Raw genomic sequence first — 21,621 nt, forward strand, 5'->3', positions numbered from 1 at the left:
GGCTGGTGAAGACCCAGGGAATGGTGAAAACTCGCCCACGTGGCTGGCGGGGGCCACCCGGCCTGTGATTGGTCCAGAAGGAGAGGCGTGGGGGCGGGGCGAGGGGCGGTTCCCGGGCCGAGGCCAGAAGTGCACCCTGGCCAAGCTGCCAACGCGGGGTGCATCTGATAGCAGTTGTCTCAGTGCGTTCCTCCCGGGACCAGGTAAGGGGTCTTGGGAGGAGTCCGCCTGCCACATATACCTCCAGTCCCCACATCCCGGAGGGAGCTTGCATTTCTGTCCTGACTCTGCCCAGGAGGGGCTGCAGCGCGGGCTGGGCTTCCACCTGCCGAAGCCACGTGGCAAGAGAAGGGTCTACCTGTGGACCTCTCCTTTACGGCCCCCAGCACCTTCGTGTGCCGGGCTGAGGGGCGGGGGAGTCATGGGTTGCGCACCCATCTCCACACACCTGTGTTAGAATCCGGGCTGGAGGACTCCTGGTGGTGGGAGGCTGCCTGTCGGAAGGCAAGAAGCTGCTTGAGGACTGGCCCTGAGGGCTGGGGTGAGCTGATAGCGGGGATGAAAGACGTTTTGGGAAGGATAGTTTCGTTGATCTACGTTGGACCGGTCGGTGCGCCGTCTGCAGCCCCGGAGGAGGCAAAAAGGGGCCTGCACTTACAGGCAAGAAACAGTGGAAGGGATTCTGGGTGCTACCTCCCACCCCTTCCCCGTGCAGAGGACAGAAAGAAGAGTTATAACATTTGTGCCAGGTCCTATTCCAGACCCTGGAGACACAGCAGGGGGCTAAATCTGCCCCCATGGAAATTACATCCTTCCTGGTGAAATGCTTTTCATACAAGATTCCATTTCATTCTCACAGCCCTAGAAATTGGTTATTTTAAGCGATAAGAGTGGGGACTTGAACCTAGTACTTTCTGACTCTTGAGGAATTATTAAACACCACATTGTATTGTCCATGTTGGAGGAACAGAGTGGCTTATACCTGAGATGTAAATCCAGAAGTTTTTAAGAGCAGATAAAGTGTGGGCATGGATGATACACCTGGAGGTTTACAGATGTGTGTGTGTATGTGCCTCTTACCTACTTCATTGGGTTCTTGTGAGGATTATTATATGTCAAGTACATAGAACATTGCCTGGCACTTAGAAAGTGCTATATGGGGCTTAGTTTTTATTATTTTATTTTTTGGCCGCGAGGAACGTCATACGGGATCTTAGTTCCCTGACCAGGGATCGAACCAGGGATCCCTGCAGTGGAAGCAGGGAGTCTTAACCACTGGACCGCCAGGGAGGTCCCATGGCTTAGCTGTTGTTAATAGCTTCATCCAGGTTTTGGGCTTTGCTGCTTTTATGAACAGCAGCTTTTTCAGCCTAGTTAAGATCATTGGAATGAAGGCAGATTTTCCCTGAATGGTCCTTAGCTTTTTATGCATTCAAGTAAAGTATTTTTAAAAACATCTGCTACCTGCATACCTGCATCAGATGCTTGGAGAGAAAACTCAGTTCAGAACCTTGACTAAGGAGGTGCAAGGTGAATGGTTAATTCAGAGTATGTACTCTTTTCAATCCACCCATCTCTAGCCTGTTGGTTCTTTTGTGAAAGAGGCAAAGCAGACCTCTCTTTCTAAGTTGCCTGGTGTCTAACATCATGGTTGCCTCGGAGTCACATGATTGTACAAAAGTATATACTACCAGGGTCTGCTGGTTTAATTATTAGTCTCATTCTCCAACTTGCTCTAGGCAGCCTTGACACCAGCCCTCGCCATCTCAGTGGTCTTTGTGTCTGAACTTCTTTTATTTATTTTTTTGGGCTGCATTGGGTCTTTGTTGCTGCACGTGGGCTTTCTCTAGTTGTGGCGAGTGGGGGCTACTCTTATTGCAGTGCGCAGGCTTCTCATTGCAGTGGCTTCCCTTGTTACGGAGCACGGGCTCTAGGTGCTCGGGCTTCAGTAGATGTGGCACGTGGGCTCAGTAGTTGTGGCTCGCAGGCTCTAGAGCGCAGGCTCGGTAGTTGTGGTGCACGGGCTTAGCTGCTCCACGGCATGTGGGATCTTCCTGGACCAGGGCTCGAACCCGTGTCCCCTGCATTGGCAGGCGGATTCTTAATCACTGCTCCACCAGGGAAGCCCTGTGTCTGAACTTCTTGAGTCTTTGACTCCCATCTTCCTCTGATGGGAGTACAAGCGATGACATTTTGTTTTTCTCCCTACTTGGGGTTTCAAATGGGAAGATCTTGGGTACTTCCCCCGCACTTGCAAAAGGATACAACAGAAGAGGTTCGGAAGCTTGTTTTCCAGACTCTGATACTGTCTGCCAGAGAAAATCAGCTCTCCCTGGAAGAACAAGCATTACTTCAGGAGAGGTAAGTAGGTTATATCATTTTTTTAAATCTTTTCCCTTCTTCCCTCCCTCTCTTTTTTTTTTTTTTTTTTTTTTTTGCGGTATGCGGGCCTCTCACTGTTGTGGCTTCTCCCGTTGCAGAGCACAGGCTCCGGACGCACAGGCTCCGGACGCACAGGCTCAGCAGCCATGGCTTACGGGCCCAGCCGCTCCGCGGCATGTGGGATCTTCCCGGACCAGGGCATGAACCCGTGTCCCCTGCATCGGCAGGCGGACTCTCAACCACTGCACCACCGGGGAAGCCCCCCTCCCTCTCTTTCTTTCTCTTTCTCGAGACAAGCACCCTGTAGTGGATAGAGGACCTATCTAGGTGACCCTAAGCCTTGTAACCTGTGGTCTTTTTTTTTTTTTCCCGCACCGCACCCTCAGCAGTGAAGGGCAGAGTCCTAACCACTGGACCTCTAGGGAATTCCTGTCTAAGCCTTGTAACCTTGGGAAAATATGGCCCTAGCTGTTGTCAATCTTTGGATAAACAGAACTGGATCTATTCACATTTATATCTGCCACAGTGTAGGACCACATGTGCCACAAATGCTCACCATGCTGGCTCAATCCATGTGAACCTTCCTAGGCATCAGTTTCCTCATCTGTAAACTGAGATCCCTAATGTCTGTGAGCCGTGACGTTCTCTAATCCTGGAAGGAAAGGGAGGTATTGGTTAGTCACCTGTTTGATTTCCACCTCCCCCTGTTCCCTGTAGCAGAACCCTGGATGTAATAGTCACCTTTTTAGGAAGTATTAGATATGGTTCGTGTAGGAAGAGGGATCATAACTGTTGAAGAAAACTTAAGACCAGTAGGACTCAGTATAAGAGGGGTAGACAATTTGCAGCTTCGTGAAAGAAAGCTTCTGTAACCAAGGCAGGTTCTTAGTTTGACAAAAAAAAAAGGGGGGACATCCTTGTTGCCCAGAGAACCCAAGAATAAGTTGGAATGTATTTCAGGCAGGCAGTAAGTGCTTTTAGAGGGCAGATGAGGGCCATAGCGTGAACCTTATAGTCTGTTAGGGGAGGCAAATTTTACGCTGATAACTGTAAATAACAAGAAAGTGACAATTACAAAAACCCAGCTTGCTTCAAAGGAGAACAGGATGCTATGGGAGTATGTGACAGAGGGCTTGAGTTTGCCCTGAAGGAGTTACGGAACTGCCCCCATTGGGGGCCATTGCGTGGGGGGAAAAGTTGAGACATAGAATTTAGATTTTTTTCCCTGTATGTTTTACATAAGACAGGACTGGGCAGTTCCTATCCTGACCTTGGTAATGAAGGCAAAGGTTCTTGCATGATTTAGCAAATGATTACCCCCTCATGGTAGAAATGCTTCCATTGTGAAAGTCAGAGGACTTTCCAATGTTGGATTGTTGGGTTGAGGGTGGAGAGGGTTGGCTGAGAAGTGTGTGTGTGTGTGTGTGTGTGTGTGTGTGTGTGTGTGTGTGTGTGTGTGTGTGTGTGTGTTGAGGGGGAGGCATAGCATTTGGGACTGTCTGTATCCGGTGGGAGTGTGGGTCTCTGTAAGCCAAGGCCAACTCCTTTTCCTTTCTGTAGAGTGAAGGGAGGTGAACTCTTTCCCCTCCTCCCACCCCTGGCTTCAGTTGGGACTGGGTGAAATGTCTTTGGTCTTTGGACCAGCCTGCAGGAGCCGAGTCAGTCTGTCCCCAAAGGGCAGAGCCCGGAGCTTTCTCGTGGGCTCTGTGGTGGGGTGGGAGAGGGGGAAGCCGGAGTCCTGGCAGTGGGCTCTTGCTGTGGGCCGTCTGACTTGCCCCGAGAGGTTGCCACTGAGTCACGGAGCCAGGGCCCCCCAGGGGTGCTGCGGAACCACCGCAGTGGGCCTCTCCTCCCTCCTGGGGAAGTGGCTCACCCTGAGCCATCAGCTTGCCGAAGTCTCTCCCACCCTAACAGACAATCTAAAACTTGATTGCCTCTCTCGCTCTGCCTCATCTGTTGGCTTCTCCTGCCTGCCACACCTCTCTGGTTGTTCTTTCTCATCTTTTTGTTGGGTTACCTCTTAAATATAGTGGTTTTTCAGGGTATGTCCTTGGATCGCTGCTCTTCCCAGTCTGTGTATTCTCCTTGGAAAACTTTATCTTAAACTATCCGCCACCCCCGTGCTGCTCCCTCACTGTTTTACTCCTAACCCAGATCTCCATGCTGGGTTTTAAGCCTAAATATCCAATTGCTGACCAACTGGACCTCTTTTTTAGCAAATACTCGAACTCTTGTGCTAGGCGTTGAGGCAACGGTGGTGAGCAAAATGGACGCAACTCCTGGGTTCAGGGAGCTTATGGCCTAGTGGGGGAAGGTGGGCATTAATGTAAAACCACAGAGTATCATGACAGACTGGCATGGCTCTGGGGGAAAAGTATGGAGCCAAGAGGGCTTATAGCAGAGCAGCGGATCTAGTTGCATGGGAGGGAGGAAGGGGGTCCTTCAGAGGATACTCTGAGGAAAGGAGGTGTGAGCGAAGATATGAAGGACAGGTAGGTGCTTCCTTGCAGGTCACTCAGACTGTCTCTGCAGAGCAAAAGGCTACTATTTTTGGGGGTGGGGGGAGCACTTGAAATTATTTGCTAATGCACCCGCTTTTAAGGCTGCCGTTTATTCTGAGGTGAACTTCCTTTGCAGCCGTAATAACCCATGGGTCTTTATTGAGGTAGTGGTCTTGGGTGGAAGTGTCCTTTCATTCTACTACTTAGTATAAAACATTTATTTTTTACTAGGTCTGCAGCTTCCATCAGCGATATGTTTCCTTTCCCTAATATGAAACACTGGCTTTGTTTGCTCAAGTCTGTGAGTGCTTTTGGATTTAGATGATTGTATAACTCAAGAAGATAGCTATTTTTTTTTAACATGTTAACCACTGTCATTTTCACTTTATATACTTTGGCACTGAACTATTACAAAAGTTACTTCTGTAATTTAAAAAGACAATGTTTTCAGAATGAGAAAAACAAATGGCCAAAAACATATGAAAAGATGCTTAATCTCATTAAGAATCAAGAAAATACAAATTAGGGACTTCTGGCAGTCCAGTGGTTAAGACTCCACACTCCTACTGCAGGGGGCACAGGTTTGATCCCTGGTTGGGGAACTGAGATCCATTATGCTGCATGGCGCAGCCAAAAAAAAAAAAAAATTTTTTTTAATTAAAAAAAGAAAATACAAATTAAAACAACAATATTGTTTCTCCCCATCAAATTGGCAAACAAAGAAAAGATTTATAATACCCATTTTGGTGAAAGTTTGACTAAAGCAGCATTATCATACACAACTCGTGAAAAATCAGTTTGTATTATAAAGACTTCATTTAAAACATGTATATCCTTAGATCCAGCAATTCCACTTCTAGAAGTCAATCCTAAAGATATAGTTGCCATGGGGACTTCCCTGGTGGCTCAGTGGTTAAGAATCCGCCTGCCAATGCAGGGGACATGGGTTCGAGCCTTGGTCCGGGAAGATCTTACATGCCACGGGGCAACCAAGCCCGTGCGCCACAACTACTGAGCCTGTGCTCTAGGGCCTGTGTGCCGCAGGTACCCAGCCCAAGTGCTGCAGCTACTGAAGCCTGCGTGCCTAGAGCCCGTGCTCCGCAACAAGAGAAGCCACTGCAATGAGAAGCCCGTGCACCACAACGAAGAGTAGCCCCTGCTTGCTGCAACTGGAGAAAGCCCTCGCAGAGCAACGAAGACCCAACACAACCCAAAATAAATTTTATTTAAAAAGACAGCATTAAAAAAAAGATACAGTTGCCATATACACAAAGTGATGTGTGTAAGGGTGCTCACCATAGCAGTGAAAAACTGAAAGTAACCCAAATGTCTATCAAATAATGAAATTAAGGCACATGGAATATTATATAATCACTAAAAAGAATGATAGAGTTGTATATCTCAAATGGAGAATTCTCTAAGATGTTAAACGAAAAAAGTAAGTTGTGTATCTGTGCCAGATAGGTTATTGGTCCTTAGCTCCAAATCTACCCTTCTTTGCCCTGTTTTATGATGCTTGGTGTTGTAAATATTTTTCCTTTGCCCTCTGAGATGATTTTAAGCTCTACCAGTAGAGGGCGCCAGAGGAACACTGATGAGGAAGGAGTAGTCTTCCAGGTGTCTGGGTGCTTGCCTATTATCAAGTTTCAACAGCACCCCACCAGGCAGCTTCCCAGTGAGTTTCAGCAGCACCCGTGTGGGTGTCTTCCCATTGAGTTCCCTCAGCATCCCTGTGAGCAGCTTCCCAGAATCTCAGTGGCTTCCCGGTGAATTTCGTCAGTCCTCCAACTCAGCATTCCAGCACATCCAGTTTCCTGCCTCCCAGCCCTTCAGTGGGCAGCAAACTTTGAAGAGCGTAGCTTTTTAAATCTTGCTCAAGCTGTGCCTGCGAACTTGTAATTCAATATATGTGGAAAATCCTCAGGTGATTTTTTTTTTCAAGAAAAAAAAGACAAATGACATAGTAGTAGAAGATATAGCAGTAAATCTGAAAATTATTCCTTAAAAAAAAAAAAAAGGATGAGCAGGTGTTATTTAGTGAAGAGGGGAAGGAATAGCACCCTGGACTAGTATTTACAAAGGGACTGAGACAGATGGCAGCCTCTTGTGTTTGAGAAAGTCTCATAGCACTTGAAACTCAACACAAGGAAAGTCAAATTCACTGTTTTCTTCCTTAAAGCCTATTGTTCTATATTCTGTCTCAGCACGTTATTGCCCCAGTCAGAAACCCTGGTATCACTCTAGGTATTTGTGATGGGTCAACTGGGCTAGACCAGAGAAACTCCCCAGGACCCCCTCTCTGCTATATTTCCAGTTGGATGGGCCTCTGAGGGAGAATCAGCCAATTTGTAGCAAACACATACTTTCTTTTAGTTATTAGACCAAACACTGATTTAGGTACCGTGGTGAAGGGATTTTGCAAATGTAATTAAAATCCCTAAGTGGTTGGCTTTGAGTTAATCTAAAGGGAGATTATCCTGCGTGGCCTGACCTAATCAGATGGAATCCCTTTAAAAAAGGTCTGGGGGGCTTCCCTGGTGGCGCAGTGGTTGAGAGTCCGCCTGCCGATGCAGGGGACACGGGTTCGTGCCCCGGTCTGGGAAGGTCCCACATGCCACAGAGCGGCTGGGCCCGTGAGCCATGGCCGCTGAGCCTGCGCGTCCCGGAGCCTGTGCTCCACAATGGGAGAGGCCACAGCGGTGACAGGCCCGCGTACCGCAAAAAAAAAAAAAAAAAAAAAAAGGGCTGGGCCCCCGCCACCCTGAGGTTAGAGATTCCAGGAGGGAGGGAGGTGGGTAGATAGATTGATGGGTAGATGGATAGGTAGAAAATCTCCTATTGGTTCTGTTTCTGTGGTTGAGCCCTGACTGATAGAATATTCCTCCTATACCCTATCACTTAGCAAATCTTCAGATTCTGCTGCTTTAAAAGCTTCTCTTCTTTTGATCCTCCTCCCAGTTCTGGTGCATCTGGGTTCATTTGAGCCCCACTTCTTGCGTGGATTGTTAGGGGTTCGCTTCCAGCTGGTATCTGCATCCTGTGAGGTCCTGCCATACCCTATTTACTTTCATATGATTTCCCAGATTGTTCTTTCTTTTTTTTAGTAAATTTATTTATTTATTTTTGGCTTCATTGGGTCTTCATTGCTGAGCGCGGGCTTTCTCTAGTTGTGGCGAACGGGGGCTACTCTTTGCTGTGGTGCGCGGGCTTCTCATTGCTGTGGCTTCTCTTGTTGAGGAGCACAGGCTCTAGGCGCGTGGGCTTCAGTAGTTGTGGCACACAGGCTCAGCACTTGTGGCTTGTGGGCTCTAGAGCGCAGGCTCAGTAGTTGTGGCACACGGGCTTAGCTGCTCCGCGGCATGTGGGTTCTTCCCGGACCAGGGCTTGAACCCATGTCCCCTGCATTGGCAGGTGGATTCTTAACCACTGCACCACCAGGGAAGTCCCCAGATTGTTCTTTCTAAACTACACATCTCACCTTGTCACTCTTATTGAAATCTTTTAATGGCTTCCTGAAATTTTCAGGCAAAAGTTCAAAAGCCATAGCTTTTTTTTTTTTTTTTTTTTTTTTTTTTTGGGTACGCGGGCCTCTCACTGTTGTGGCCTCTCCCGTTGTGGAGCACAGGCTCCGGATGCGCAGGCTCCGGATGCGCAGGCTCAGCGGCCATGGCTTACGGGCCCAGCCGCTCCACGGCATGTGGGATCTTCCCGGACCGGGGCACAAACCCGTGTCCCCTGCATCGGCAGGCAGACTCTCAACCACTGCACCACCAGGGAAGCCCTGGCTTCTTTCCTGATTTTCTGCAGTTTGAATATAATATGCCTGGGTGCAGATTTTCTGATAGTTGTCCTGCTTGTTGTTCTCTGAGCCTCCTGGGTCTCTAGTTTCGTTTCTGTCATTAATTTTGGAAAATTCTCAGTCATTATCACTTCAAATATTTTTTCTGTTCCTTTTCCTCCTCTCCTTCTGGTATTCCTCTTATATGTATGTTGCAACTTATGTAATTGTCCCAAGGTTCTTGGATATTCTATTCTGTTTTTTTATAAATTCTTTTTTTCTCTTTACTTTTCAGTTTGGGAATTTTCTTTTCTTTTTTTTAATATTTATGTATGTATTTATTTATTTGGTTGCGCTAGGTCTTAGTTGTGGCTCGTGGGCTCCTTAGTTGCGGCTTACGGGCTCCCTAGTTGTGGCATGCATGTGGGATCTAGTTCCCTGACCAGGGATCGAACCTGGGCCCCCTGCATTGGGAGCGCAGAGCTCTATCGACTGTGCCACCAGGGAAGTCTTGGGAATTTTCTGTTGACACATATTCAGGCTCACTGATTCTTTCCCTGGCCATGTCAAGCCTACTGATGAGCCCATCAAAGGCACTTTCATTTCTGTTACAGTATTTTTAGTTTCTAACATTTCCTTTTGGTTCTTTCTTAGAGTGTCCATCTCTCTGCTTCCATCATCTGTCTGTTCATTCATGTTGCCCACTTTCCCATTGGAGTCCTTAGCAGATTAATTATAGTTATTTAAAATTCCTGGTTTGATAATTCCAAAGTCTCTGTCATCTGGTTCTGATGCTTGCTTGCTCTGTCTCTTCAAACGGTGGGGTTTTGATGTTTGTTTTGTTTTGTTTTTTTTGCCTTTTAGGATGCCTTGTCCTTTTTTGTTGAAAGCCAGATGTGTGTGAGGTTTTACTTTTTTCTGGCAAGGAGTTAGGTTGTGATTACTGTTTGCTAAAGCTGTAGGGGTCAAAAGTTAAATTTCCTCTGGTGTCCTTGTTTTTGTCTCCCCTGTTGTCTTTGGGTTTCTAGACACCTCTTCTTAAATAAGGTCTGAGACTCGAGGTTCGTTCTGTTGTTAGTTCTCCCTGTTATTATACGGGAGCCCTATACCACCGACAGTGTGAGGGGAGGGGGAGTGTTCTATAGTCCTGTGGTTAGGTGCCCCTGGACCTTCACAAGTCCTTCTCAGGTTCCCCTTACTCCCTTTAGGTGAGACAGGAAAGCTAGAAGGGGTGGAGTTGGGTGTTTCTCTTCCCCCAAGTCAGTTAGGTTCTGGTGAGACCCAAGGTAGTTAGGCTCTGGTGAAACAGGCTAGGCTCCTTTGAGGGCAGGCCTTGTTAAAAACCGCAGAGGCCTCTGGGTCTACTTCAGAATGGCCACTTTTCCCATCTCCCTGCCCGAAGCACTAAGGAATTTTTCTCTGATCTTCAGCCTGAGAACCTGGTGGGCTCCTGGAGGTAAAACGCACAAAAGTGTATCTCCCCACACCGCCACCAAAGATTGAATCCCCCTGGAATTTTTAACTCTCAAGCTTGTCCACACTGAACTTCCAGCAATTTGTCAATCACAGTTTAAATTTCCTATGGTACTTGCCCCAAGGGGTGGGCTTCTGTTCCCACTAAGCTGTGATTCTCTGCCTGTCTCTCCACGTTCAGGGGCAGTTGTTTGCCCTGTGACCTCAATTCCCTGATGGTTCTAAGAAGAGCTGTGGGTTTTCAGTTTGTTCAGCTTCTTTTTGTTGTGAGGACAGGAGTGACCATTTCCAAGCTCCTCATGTGTCAGACCCGCCTTAGTTTTTCAAGTCATGGATTCCAGAACCTCATTATAGGCAGGGGTTCTGAAGTTAGTCAGGCTGAATTAAAATCCTGGCTCTGTTATTGGCAAGTGCTTGTGTGACTTGGCAAAGTTACTTACCTGTGCCTTGGTTTTCTCATCTATAAAATGGCATTAAACGTAAGAGTATCTCTATCTTATAGGGTTACGGTGAAGATGAATTCAGAAAATGCACGTCAGGCACCAGGCAGAGTGTGTAGCATCAAGTAGGAGCTCAGTAAGTGTTAGTGTTCTCACCGTCATCATCAGGTCCCCATGTGCACTGTGTGCTTTAAACACTGCCTCTTCTTGTCTGGGGTACCTCTCCTCCATCCATCTGACTTTCATGCATCCTTCAAAACATTGTTTATTTCTTGTTCTCACAAAGCATGTTCAGAATCCCTCATCCGTTTTAGATAAGGTGATCTTATAATTTATCATCCAGACTGGGACACTTTTGAGGTCGAGGGGGTGCTTTTAATAATTACCACAGGACAACAAGCCCCGGCAAACCAGGAGATGCAGAGTCACCTCGGTTTTATTACCTCTTCTCTGGCTTTCTGCTGCTCCCCGTGTCCATCAGCAGCATTGTCACACTACTGTCCTTGTTGACTTACTTGTCTCTCTCCTGTTCTGCAACGCCTTGAGGGCGAAAACCATGGCCCGGGATCTCTCATAGGGCTGGCATGCACCCTCCCCGCCCCCCGCCCCCCCCCCCCCGCCACTGAATTGAAGGTGATCATGCCATTGTCCTCTCCATCTTTATCAGGGATTGTTTCTACTTTCAGTGTGATCCCATGCCTCTTCCTCCTTCAGATAGATCTGGCCTACCTCCTGGGGCTTCACTCACATTCCACCTCTTCTGGGAAGCCTCCCTTGATTTTTGTGTCCCCCCTTCTCAGCTCCCTCTCATCTCCCGTGCTTATTGTTGCTGTATGTATTATCTGTTGTTCCACAGGTGGGCTCTTGCTCCCCAGTCAGACTCAGCTCCCCAAGGACAGGCACTGTACTGTCCCTTTCCCCAGCCTCGCCCACAGCATGATCAAGCACCAGGCTGGCCACCAGCAGGCACTCAGGAAACACACGTTGGTGCCCAGTTGCTCAGACTGGTGACCATTCACTGGACCCTTCCTGAGCTGAGTCAGATGACGCTAGCGGCTGGTGAGAGCCGTCAGTCTACCATAGCGGGAGGTGCTAAGGGCCTCCAGGGCAGGCTTTGAGGGCAATCTTCATTTTTCCTCTGTTCCTGAAGTCCACAGTTTTATGTGTGAGCAGGATGGAGGCTGACCTGTCTGGCTTTAATATCGATGCCCCCCGTTGGGACCAGTGCACTTTCCTAGGGCGGGTGAAGCATTTCTTCAATGTCACAGACCCCCGCACCGTCCTGGTACCAGAGTGGGAGCTGGACTGGGCCAAAGTGATGGTGGAGAAGAGCAGGTGAGCGGTTAGGGGAGTGGGCTGGGGGCACTGGGGCGACGTTGGTGGGTGCCCTAGGGACGAGGTGGAAACGGAAGACGAGGGGCCAGGGGTCAGGAGGTAACACCGCCTGTGGTCCCTGGTGGCAGGATGGGGACTGTGCCCCCAGGCACGCGAGTGGAGCAGCTGCTCTACGCCAAGAAGCTGTACGACTCGGCCTTCCACCCTGACACCGGGGACAAGATGAACGTCATTGGGCGGATGTCCTTCCAGGTCCCCGGGGGCATGATCATCACGGGCTTCATGCTCCAGTTCTACAGGTGCGAACCGGGAGCAAGGCAGTGCCAGGTGCAGCCGCATGGACCTGTTAGGCAGGGAGCCACAGTAGGGTGATAGTAATAGCCGTCTTTATGGATCCCTGACGGGCTACCAGGCACTGTGTTAAATTCTTTGCATGTTATCACCTCATTTAATCTCAACAACCTTACAGAGAGGTACTATTTTCATCTCCATTTTATAGATGAAGAACTGAGGTTCTAGAGAGGTTATATGACCAAGTTCACACAGCCAGGAAGTAGTGGTGCCTGGCTGTATAAACTGAGGCAGGCCTCTCAAGAGTGCTCAACGGATGAGCTATTCTAATTCCCTCTTTAAAAAGTACTTATTCAACAATGAATTTAATGTATTTTTATAATGTAATATCCAAGTAAAAATATTGGGATACCCTTTCAGCCCAGTTGGGGAGAGAAACTTTCTCTGTTGTTCCCCCTTTCTCTCTTCCCTCTCCCCCCTCTCTCCCCCACGCATTCAGTTACCCAGTTGTTGAGCCAGGCCTTGGGCCAGGTGTGGGGAGTATAAAGACTAGTCCCTCCCTTCAAGGGGGGCCCAATTTTGTTGAGACCAAGAAGTAAATAGTTACCACCCAGCTTGCCAAGTGGTAGGTTAGGGGTAGAATATGGGGCGGTGGGAGCAGAGAGCATAGAATGACTAACTGTGTCTCAGGAAGGGCAGGGGAAGGGTTGGGAAGGTTCCAAGGAAGAAGAGATCTCTCAACAGAGCAGGATTCAGCCATGTATGGAAAGGTTAGGGGGTGTGGATGCTCCAGTCAGAGGGACAGCCTGTGCAAAAGAGCCCAGCTGCAGGAAACAGCGTGGGAACAGCTTGGGGAGCGGCAGGTAACGTGGTTTGACTGGTGTGCCCCAAACCCTCTTTCCATCCTCCTCTCTGCCTCTCCGGGCCCCCCTCCTGGTAGGACGATACCGGCAGTGATCTTCTGGCAGTGGGTGAACCAGTCCTTCAATGCCTTAGTCAACTACACCAACAGGAATGCAGCTTCCCCCACGTCGGTCAGGTAGGAGACCTGAACCCCAGGCCATCCATGTGGGCCTGGAGCAGGTGGCTGTCCTCTTGCCTCCAGGGGAACAGCCCTTCTAAAAGGTTCCAGGGCCGTCAGTCCTCCCTGGGTGGGACCTGCCCTGGGCAAGTGACCAGGTCTCCCTTTTCAGGGTTTGGAAGTATTAGGCTGACTAGGAGAGTATCTTCTTCCTAGACCAATTCAACATTCATTCATTCACTCATTCATTCAACAAATATTTCTTGAGTGTGTATTAAGTGCTGGGCATGGTTCTAGGTGCCAGGGATACATTTGAGTAAGACATGTGTGCTCTCTAGAGTTGAAGGTCTTTTTTTTTTTTTTTTTTTTTGCGGTACGTGGACCTCTCACTGTTGTGGCCTCTCCCACTGCGGGACGCGCAGGCTCAGCGGCCGTGGCTCACGGCCCCAGCCGCTCTGCGGCATGTGGGATCCTCCTGGACCGGGGCACGAACCTGTGTCCCCTGCATCGGCAGGCGGACTCTCAACCACTGCGCCACCAGGGAAGCCCTAGAGTTGAAGGTCTTTTAAGAAAACAAGCATAGGGACTTCCGTAGTGGTCCAGTGGTTAAGACTCCATGCTCCCAATGCCGGGGGCACAGGTTTGATCCCTGGTCAGGGAACTAAGATCCCGAATCCCACATACCGCATGGCGCAGCCAAAAAAAAAAAAAAGGAAAACAAGCGTAATGATGTCAGACTGTGATTGTTGCCATTAAGGAAATAAATAGATAACAAGACAGAGAACAGCAGAGGGGCATCTGTGTGGATAGGCTGTTCAGGGAAGTCCTTTCCGCAGAGCTGGCATTTCAGCTGAGTTTTGAAAGATAAGGATTTAGCCATGCAAGAGCCCAGGGAAGAATTCCCGGGATAGGGAGCAGCAACATGCAAAGGTTCTGAGCAGGAAGGCATTTGGTGTGTTTAAAGTACTGAAAGGAGGCCAAGGGGACTGGAGCAGCTGAGTGAGTTGGGGGGAGATCACAAGGTGATGCTGGGGACAGATCACATGAGCTTCTCAGGCATGAAGCCACATTTCTAGCCTTTATCACTCAAGCCATCGTCCTGCCCTCAGCCAGCTAGGGTCCCCGCTCCCAAACATCTTCTCTCCTCCACTAGGCAGATGGCCGTTTCCTACGTCACTGCCACAACCGCTGCGGTGGCCACTGCTGTGGGCATGAACACGTTGACAAAGGTACCGTCTGGGGTTGCTGTGGGCATGGTGGCCACTAGGCGGCAGCAAAGTCCTAGGGAAAACTTTTTTTTACCAGGCAGGGGCCGTTTCCGGTCTGGATGAGTTGGGTTTGGCCAGAGCCCAGCCAAGTAGTGGGAAATTCAGCAGGGCTGCGCCCATTTGGTCTTTCTCGGGCCTTTGAGGGAGTTTGGGTTCCCCGACTGAGTGTCAGGATGCGTGGCAGTAGCGAGGGCTGATTTCTTGCTCTATCTTCCTGAAGCCCCTTCCACCCCCATCTCCAGGGAGCCTGACCTACTCCCATTGTTCTCTTCTCCCACAGAGAGCCCCGCCCCTGGTGGGCCGCTGGGTGCCCTTTGCCGCTGTGGCTGCGGCTAACTGTGTCAACATCCCAATGATGCGACAGCAGTGAGTACAGGGATCCCTTTTCCTCCCTACAGACCGTGAGGCTAGCAGGGGAAAGGCAAGAAACCAAGGCAGTGGGGGGGCTCGTTGAGGCTGAGGTGGGTGTGGGGAGGGCAGCCGAACTGCGCTTCTGAAAGTTCCCTGAGGACTGGCGGCTCCAACAGTGATGGCTGCAGGAGTGGAGGATTACTTAGGTTTCATCTGTGATGTGTGTTGTGGGTGATGGGGAGCAGGGGTGGGGCATTAGCGAGGACCTGTGGGGTTTGGCACCAGCTCATGTCCTTTCAACTGCAACTGTCTTTAAGTTGTGGACTCGGCCTACTTCCAAAGCCCTGGGGATGTCTTACAGAATGAAATGCAGCAGAGCGAGGTGTCCAAAGATATAACAGAACCAAGAAGCTTTGAGGAAGCCAGAGGGGCAGATAGATGTTTTCCAGGCACCAGGCTGTAAGCGTCACAGCAGGAAAGGTGAAAGGAGAAACCAGCTGTGTCTCACAGCTCTTGTTTCTTGACTAGAGAAAGTATAGATGTTCCTCTGTTACAAAATTTAATGATGTAGTAGAGGTAAAGCGCCCCAAATAGCGCCTGAACTGTAAGAAAATGCTGCATTAAGCGTTAGCTACTGCTGCCCCCGTTTCCATCAGTGCCTTCCTCGTCATCACCAGTATCTATAAGGCACATTTTCTTGGGATTAGTAGCAAATGGAAAGTGATCACAACTGCCCTTGCAGAAAGAGCACACCACAGAGTAGTCCTGCATGCACACTGCTCGCCTCCTCTTTCCCGCCCCCCCCCATCCAGTTGCTCCTTCCAACGAATGAATGAGTCCCCACCACCCACCTGGTCTTGGATACAGTGCTGTCAAGCACTGGCCTGAGACCAACAGCCCCTGTTTGGGAGCAGTCACTGTGTCAGGCACTGGACTTAGCACTTTGCAGGCATTATCTTGTTTAATACTCACCAGGTCCCATGAAGTGGGTGCCATGATTATCCCCATTTTGCAGATGCGGATAACTGTGTCTTTAGAGGGATTAGGGAACTTGCTCAAGTTCATACACTTGCTCTGCAGTTTCCGGATTCAGCCTAGGCCGTTGGGGCCCAGTGCTAGCTCTCTGAGCCTCTGCCCTAGGTCACGGCTGGATACCACTCTCTGGAGTGGGGAAGGGCGCTCCAAGGGCCAGCTGCAGGAGGTGGCTTTCTAGAGCTTGAGTGCCCTGGCCTTGGTCCCCTGGTGTGTCACATCGCTGGCAGGCTTCCAGCACCCCTTTCCCATATCCAGCACCTCCTGTCTGTGTTTAGGGAACTCATCCAGGGCATCTGCGTGAAGGACAGGAACCACAATGAGATTGGTCATTCCCGGGTGAGCAGAGGCCTGCCTTTGGGGTGGGAGGAGGGAGTTCCCTCTCAGACCCTGTCCTGTTCTTCGTGGTCAGAGCAGGCCTGGGCTCTACTATAGGGTTGAGAAAACTTCTCCCTGACTCCATCCTCCTTCCCCATCGAATTTCCCTCCATATCTCTGTTCATGTCTTTTCTCCATCGTTTCTGGTCCTGAAGCCATAAAAATGTGGCTGGGTGGGAGAGGGTCAGGTGAGGTCACTCAACCCCTGACAGGTCCATCCCTTCCTCTTTACCAGCTCAGACTTGGCCTTGACCCTGACCCTGACCCTGACCCTGACCCAGCCCTCTGGTGCAGCCTGTGGATACTCGATAAGCTCATTCCTGACAACTTATTCTTTTCTGCCCTCAGAGAGCTGCGGCCATAGGCATCACCCAAGTGGTTATTTCTCGGATCACCATGGCAGCCCCTGGCATGAGTAAGATGGGGAAGCCCTCCCATCCTGGGGACCCTGGAACAAGGGATGGAGACCTCATCCACACTTCGGGTGGGGGGTGGGACCTCAGCCTCTATAGACATGCTTCTCAAACTGGTTTACTTGAGTGCCAGGAGCCACGGGAGAGCCATACTGTAATTCCTGGAATGTCAGTTAATCAGAGATTTGGTGGAGAAAGTTATTTTCATTTAACAAATATTCCTTAAGTTCCTTCAATGTGCTGGACACAGTGTGGGGTGCTGGGGAGACAGTGGTAGAGAAAAATAAGTCCCCTGCCCTGGTTTTGCTGTCAGCAGGTGCATGTTACAGAGCAGGATACAAAACTTGCTTCAAAAATAGTTTTGAGAAGGGTGCTCTGGGCCTGCGGTACTTGTCCTCCTGTTGTTATAGGTGTGCAGGTTGAGGAGTTTGGGAAGCACCTTCTGTCAGGACTTGGGGGAGGGGTGGGGCGTGGCCATGCCTACAGTCTTCCATTCTTCTCCCAAATGAAAAGTATTTTCTGGAACTTCTTGGGAAGGAGGGAGAATCAGTCTGTGATCCGACTTCGGAAAGGGATCTGCGGGGGAGTCTCACAGCCTTTCCCCTGGTTTCTTCCAGTCCTGCTGCCGGTCGTCATGGAAAGGCTGGAGAAACTGCGCTGCATGAAGGTGAGCGGATTCTCCTTTGCATCTTCCCTGCCCAGAACACATACATGCTGGGGGCTCCTGACCGTCTTACCCTTCCCTCTTGCTCCCACCCTGCACCTCATTCAAGTAGGGCCCATCCCGGTGCCCGCTGGCTGCCCAGTTCTCGGCCTTGTCTGCCGAGAGCAAGGAGAGCCCCCTCCCCACCCTGCAGAGCCAGGGTTTCCCGCCTGCGGGTTTCTAGCTGGGTGACCAGCGTGGGTTTCACCTCGAAGTGTGTAAGTCCCACGTGGGTCTCTCTTTTGTCTGTTTCTGTGCAGAGAATCCGGGTGCTGCATGCCCCATTGCAGGTTCTGCTGTCTGGGTGTTTGTGAGTTATCATATTTTCTCGGTTTGGGGTTCTGTGGTGGGGTGCCCAAGATCTGCCTTCTTGTGTCACCCATGTTGGAAAACATGTACTCCTTTACCTGACTTCAAAAGCGCCCGGACTTTCACGCCTATGGCCCCTCTGGTGCGCTCTCACCCATTCTTTCTGAGGGCGCCAGGCTGGCACTGTGCACACACTGGAGTGGAAAGTGGAACCCTTGGGGGTCCTTCTGTCCCAGGGTCTCCCCTCTGACCTTAGGTCTTCAGTAGTTTTAGAGAAGAGACAAAAATGATGAGATCATCCCACCACAAAAACGAAATGAATTATGTGATGTGATAGAGGGGTTAGCTCACGCCGGTGGTAAACTTACACAGTGTTACATGTCAGTTATATCTCAATACATACAAAAAGATGAGCCATCGAAAATGACAGCACAGCCTGGGCCCGTCAAGTGTCCCAGCCTCGCATGGGAGGGAAGCACCATGAGTCCTGGCAGCGTTCTTAGGTGCCTACCCTTGACTGGACATGTCCCAGCATTACTCATGCTTTGTGAGGCCATGAGGCTAATGACAGCAACCAAAGCTAACATGCATTGGATGTTTTCTGTGTGCCGCCACTGTGTTGATGTGTCACGTCTATATTTCCGCCTATTCCCTCGGCCCTCGAGGTGTACATACTGTCATCATCTCCTTCCCAGATGAAGAAACTTGCCCACGCGTCTCTAGCTGGTAATTGCTGGAGCTGCAGTTGGATCCTTAGCAGGTCTAACATTATGCCAGGCTGTCTTCTGCCAGCTGATTTCCCACTGAGGGCGCAGTTACCATGGGCTGGATGTGTCACACATGTTATCTCATTTAATCCTCACAGTAACCGTGCAGAGTAAGTACCCCTCTGCCGTCTCAGAGGGAACTTGCCCAAGATTGCACAGCTAGGAAGTGGCAGAGCTGGGACACGAACCTAGGTCTGTTAGATTCCCAAATCCTGTAAAACATGGTCCTGGATCCGCATCCTCTGAGAACTTGTGAGAAATAAAGACTCTCAAGCCCTTTCCCAGACCTACTGAATTAGCATCACATTTGAACAAGCTCCTCGAGTTCCTTGCATGCCCAGTGACGTTTGAGAAGCTCTGCCCTCACTGTTCTCCAACAGCTCGGGCATTCAGTGAGTACAGGAGCAGGACCCTGCGTTCACGCCCCTCGCTGCTTTCCCTATACGTCAGGGATTGCCTGTGGTCATTAGGGCTGCTGCCCACACTCCCTGGTGACTCCACTACCTTCTTCATCTGCTTGAGTGATGGGTGGGTGGGGTGTGAGGGGGAGTGTAGGGGGCGCTGATTCTGTCCTGTGCTAGAGTGAGTCTCCAGGCACCAAGAGACCAGGAGAAGGGTTGGAGGGAGAGGAGCTTTGGCGCCGGCTCCCCCTTCCTTTGAGGGGCTCAGCGATGGGGTGTGGGTGGCTCTGTGAGATGCCAGACACCCCCTAATGCTTTGGTTTCTCCTTTCTTCCAGCCTCATCTTCATGGTGCCAGTGGCATGTGGGCTGTTCCCGCAGAAATGGTATCAGCTGTTCATTCCTCACGTGGTTTTACTGAGCACCCTGTCCCTGGTCTCCCTGACCTGCCTGGTGTCCCGAAGGAGAGAGGGAGGGGCAGGCAGGGAGGCATCTGTCCAAGGACAAGTACCTGTCAGTCTAAACGCTGGGCCTCTTGACCCCAGGTGAATGGTAAACTGAAACAGAGCTCCAAGGGGCAGAGGGATGAGTTGCTCACTTCCAGTGGAGCAAAGGCTGCCTTGGAGAGAAGGTGGGGGAACAATAAGAGACTTTCTGTCCCTGCTGGTTGAGTTACTAGATCCATCTCCCTGGCTGGATCTGGTCTTTGAAATTGAACAAGAGGGTAGGTACTCACTCTGGCTGATGTTTGCCAGAGGGTGGACGGCTTCGACCTCTCCGCTTCCCTTGCGTGTCCTGGGGGGTGGGTGCAGAGAGCAGAGGAGGTGGGTGAGGAGAGATGACGGCAAAGGGAAGGTAAGCATCAGACTGGGGTGGTGGGGGTGAGGCGGAGTACTAGCTCCAGGAGACCAGGCATAGCTTGAATAGATACGGAGAAGATGCCTGTTTCCCTTTCCCTAGTACTCTCAGCTCCGTAGTCACCTGCTACACATCTCCTGTGTTCTGAGCACCGAGCTTGTAATCTTGAAGAGGACGGAAGTTTAGCACCAGGGAGATGAAGTCAGGGCTCAGTAGAAGTAAAAGCAACATACTGTAGTGTACGGAGGTCATTAATAATTCTGATGGAAAATGGGCAAGGGCTTCTTAGAGGTGGCATCTGAGTTGGATTTTATCTGAGGGTAATTTGCTGCTCGTCCAGGTGGCACACTTATAAGCCCCTTCTCTCTTCTCAGTGAATTGCCAGTTTCCTATCTGGAACCAGAGCTCCAAGACACTATCAAGGCCAAGTATGGAGAACCTGTGCCTTATGTCTACTTCAATAAGGGTCTCTAAATGCCCCACCCCAGCAAGGACCAGTCCATACCCATATTTACCAGCTCCTCCTTAGCCACTGTGGATTCCCGTGCCTCATTCCTCTTTGCCAACAGGGCCTGTAGGCCAGGGTGGATTTGGGGGGACGAGGGTGGGGGTGGGAGGATGCCTCATGCTTCTACCCAGGCACCTGGGTTTATTGGACTCCAGGGGATAAACGTGAATAAGGGGAGAGAGGCCAAGTCTTCTATCTGCTCTCCCTTAACCCCTGTCCCCTGGAGACCAGGAGCTGAGACCCCCTCAGGGAGAAGGTGCTGAGCCCTGGGGGTGACACTCAAGCAAACCGTTTGCAAAAGTTAGGAAACCTTTAGGATTCTGGTTCCAGCCAGGATTGAGGAAGGGCCCCTCTTCTCTTCCTCCTCATCGGCTCTCAGGCAAGGGAACCTTTCACCTGTGTAGTTCTGGCTCCTTTGGGAAGCGGGAGGGAAGAGGCCGGGTCACCTTGGGGCTCCTCTTTGCTCTTCCCCACTCTCCTCCCCAGGGCCCCCTGGTCAGAAAGGTTCTCTGGGAGTCTTGCTAAACTTGGGTTTATCAGGCACCCAGGAGTTTTAGTGCAAAAAAAAAAAAAAGGACATTGTGTGAGGCAGCAGAGTTTTATGGTGCTTCAAGCCCTACCTGTTGACACTGGCTTTGTTCTCCTGCCCCTAAAATCATATCCGATTCTATTTCTCTGGGTCTAAAAGATAAATCCACTGACCGAGTAAAAAGGATGTAGGTAGGCACTAACTGCACATGTTAGTGGGTATAATTTCCTGGCTACCTCCCTTCCTCAGCCCGTTGGGTTAAACACCAAAGAAAGACTGGTGTGTACTGAATAGGAAAGGGAAGTTTTATTTGGATGCCTCTGAGAGGAAATCAACCAGGACCAAAGAGCCTTAAAGGACACACAGCAAAGCACAGCCGCTCGCCCTTCCCAGCCTGGCTGCTCTAGGTGATTTCTCAGGCCCTTGGGGGAGAGGGGGCTGTTGTGGCTGACCTGGGCCCATGTCTGTATGAGTTTTGTGTAGTAGAATTTACTGATCGATCAAAGGATATCACTGTGAATCGAATGCATTTCATGAAAGAACACAGCGAACTGTCTGCACACTGAGTTAATAAAGCCTGGATGGAAAGCAGGATCTGGTTTTACTTTGGCCTTGGCGTGGAGGAGGGTATCACAACTATAAGGGGAACCTGTCTGGTGCCCCGAGGCCACTGTGCATCTCCCTTATTATGGAGGAAAAATCCACCTGTCTTTGCTTGAGGCTCCAGAGATCTCCCAATGTGGGAGTGTGTTGCTCCAGGGGAGGGGGGGCAGGGAGTTGGCAAACCACGGCTCAAGGGTCCAAATCTGCCTGGTATCTGTTTTTGTGTGTTTGGGAACTAAGAATGGCCTTTACATTTTTTAGAAGTTGTGAAAAAGAAAAAG

At 50.2% G+C, this 21,621-nt stretch overlaps 1 protein-coding gene across 6 annotated transcripts; it reads left to right on the forward strand.

Annotated features, from left to right (window-relative positions):
- The first annotated feature begins 128 nt into the window (after nucleotides 1–128).
- SFXN2 (sideroflexin 2) lies at nucleotides 129–21,321 on the forward strand. 6 transcript variants are annotated; one of them, XM_060125561.1, is made up of 13 exons: nucleotides 129–203; nucleotides 2,230–2,361; nucleotides 11,725–11,909; nucleotides 12,038–12,208; nucleotides 13,141–13,239; nucleotides 14,375–14,450; nucleotides 14,770–14,855; nucleotides 16,151–16,211; nucleotides 16,599–16,665; nucleotides 17,281–17,330; nucleotides 17,627–17,676; nucleotides 19,181–19,228; nucleotides 20,075–21,321. In XM_060125561.1, the coding sequence occupies exons 3-13, from the start codon at nucleotides 11,749–11,751 to the stop codon at nucleotides 20,172–20,174; spliced, it is 969 nt and encodes a 322-aa protein (XP_059981544.1). In that variant the 5' UTR covers nucleotides 129–203; nucleotides 2,230–2,361; nucleotides 11,725–11,748; the 3' UTR covers nucleotides 20,175–21,321. The 6 variants fall into 6 exon arrangements, 3 of the variants coding, with proteins under 3 accessions (XP_059981544.1, XP_059981543.1, XP_059981542.1); XR_009535966.1 differs by lacking the exons at nucleotides 129–203; nucleotides 20,075–21,321 and adding an exon at nucleotides 19,664–19,687 and having other exon boundaries at nucleotides 1,419–2,361; nucleotides 11,748–11,909; nucleotides 19,181–19,570; XM_060125560.1 differs by lacking the exon at nucleotides 129–203 and having other exon boundaries at nucleotides 1,419–2,361; nucleotides 11,748–11,909.
- Nucleotides 21,322–21,621: the final 300 nt, after the last annotated feature.

Source organism: Lagenorhynchus albirostris, chromosome 16 (genome assembly GCF_949774975.1).
Source record: "Lagenorhynchus albirostris chromosome 16, mLagAlb1.1, whole genome shotgun sequence".
Taxonomy (NCBI): Eukaryota; Metazoa; Chordata; class Mammalia; order Artiodactyla; family Delphinidae; genus Lagenorhynchus; species Lagenorhynchus albirostris.

Excerpts from the sequence above, each read along its gene's own strand:
- SFXN2 (XM_060125559.1), top strand. The coding sequence starts at position 2,171 with ATGGGAGTACAAGCGATGACATTTTGTTTTTCTCCCTACTTGGGGTTT. Across the intron at positions 14,856-16,150 it reads ATCCCAATGATGCGACAGCA|GGAACTCATCCAGGGCATCT; the intron begins GTGAGTACAGGG and ends GTCTGTGTTTAG. Across the intron at positions 16,212-16,598 it reads ATGAGATTGGTCATTCCCGG|AGAGCTGCGGCCATAGGCAT; the intron begins GTGAGCAGAGGC and ends TTCTGCCCTCAG.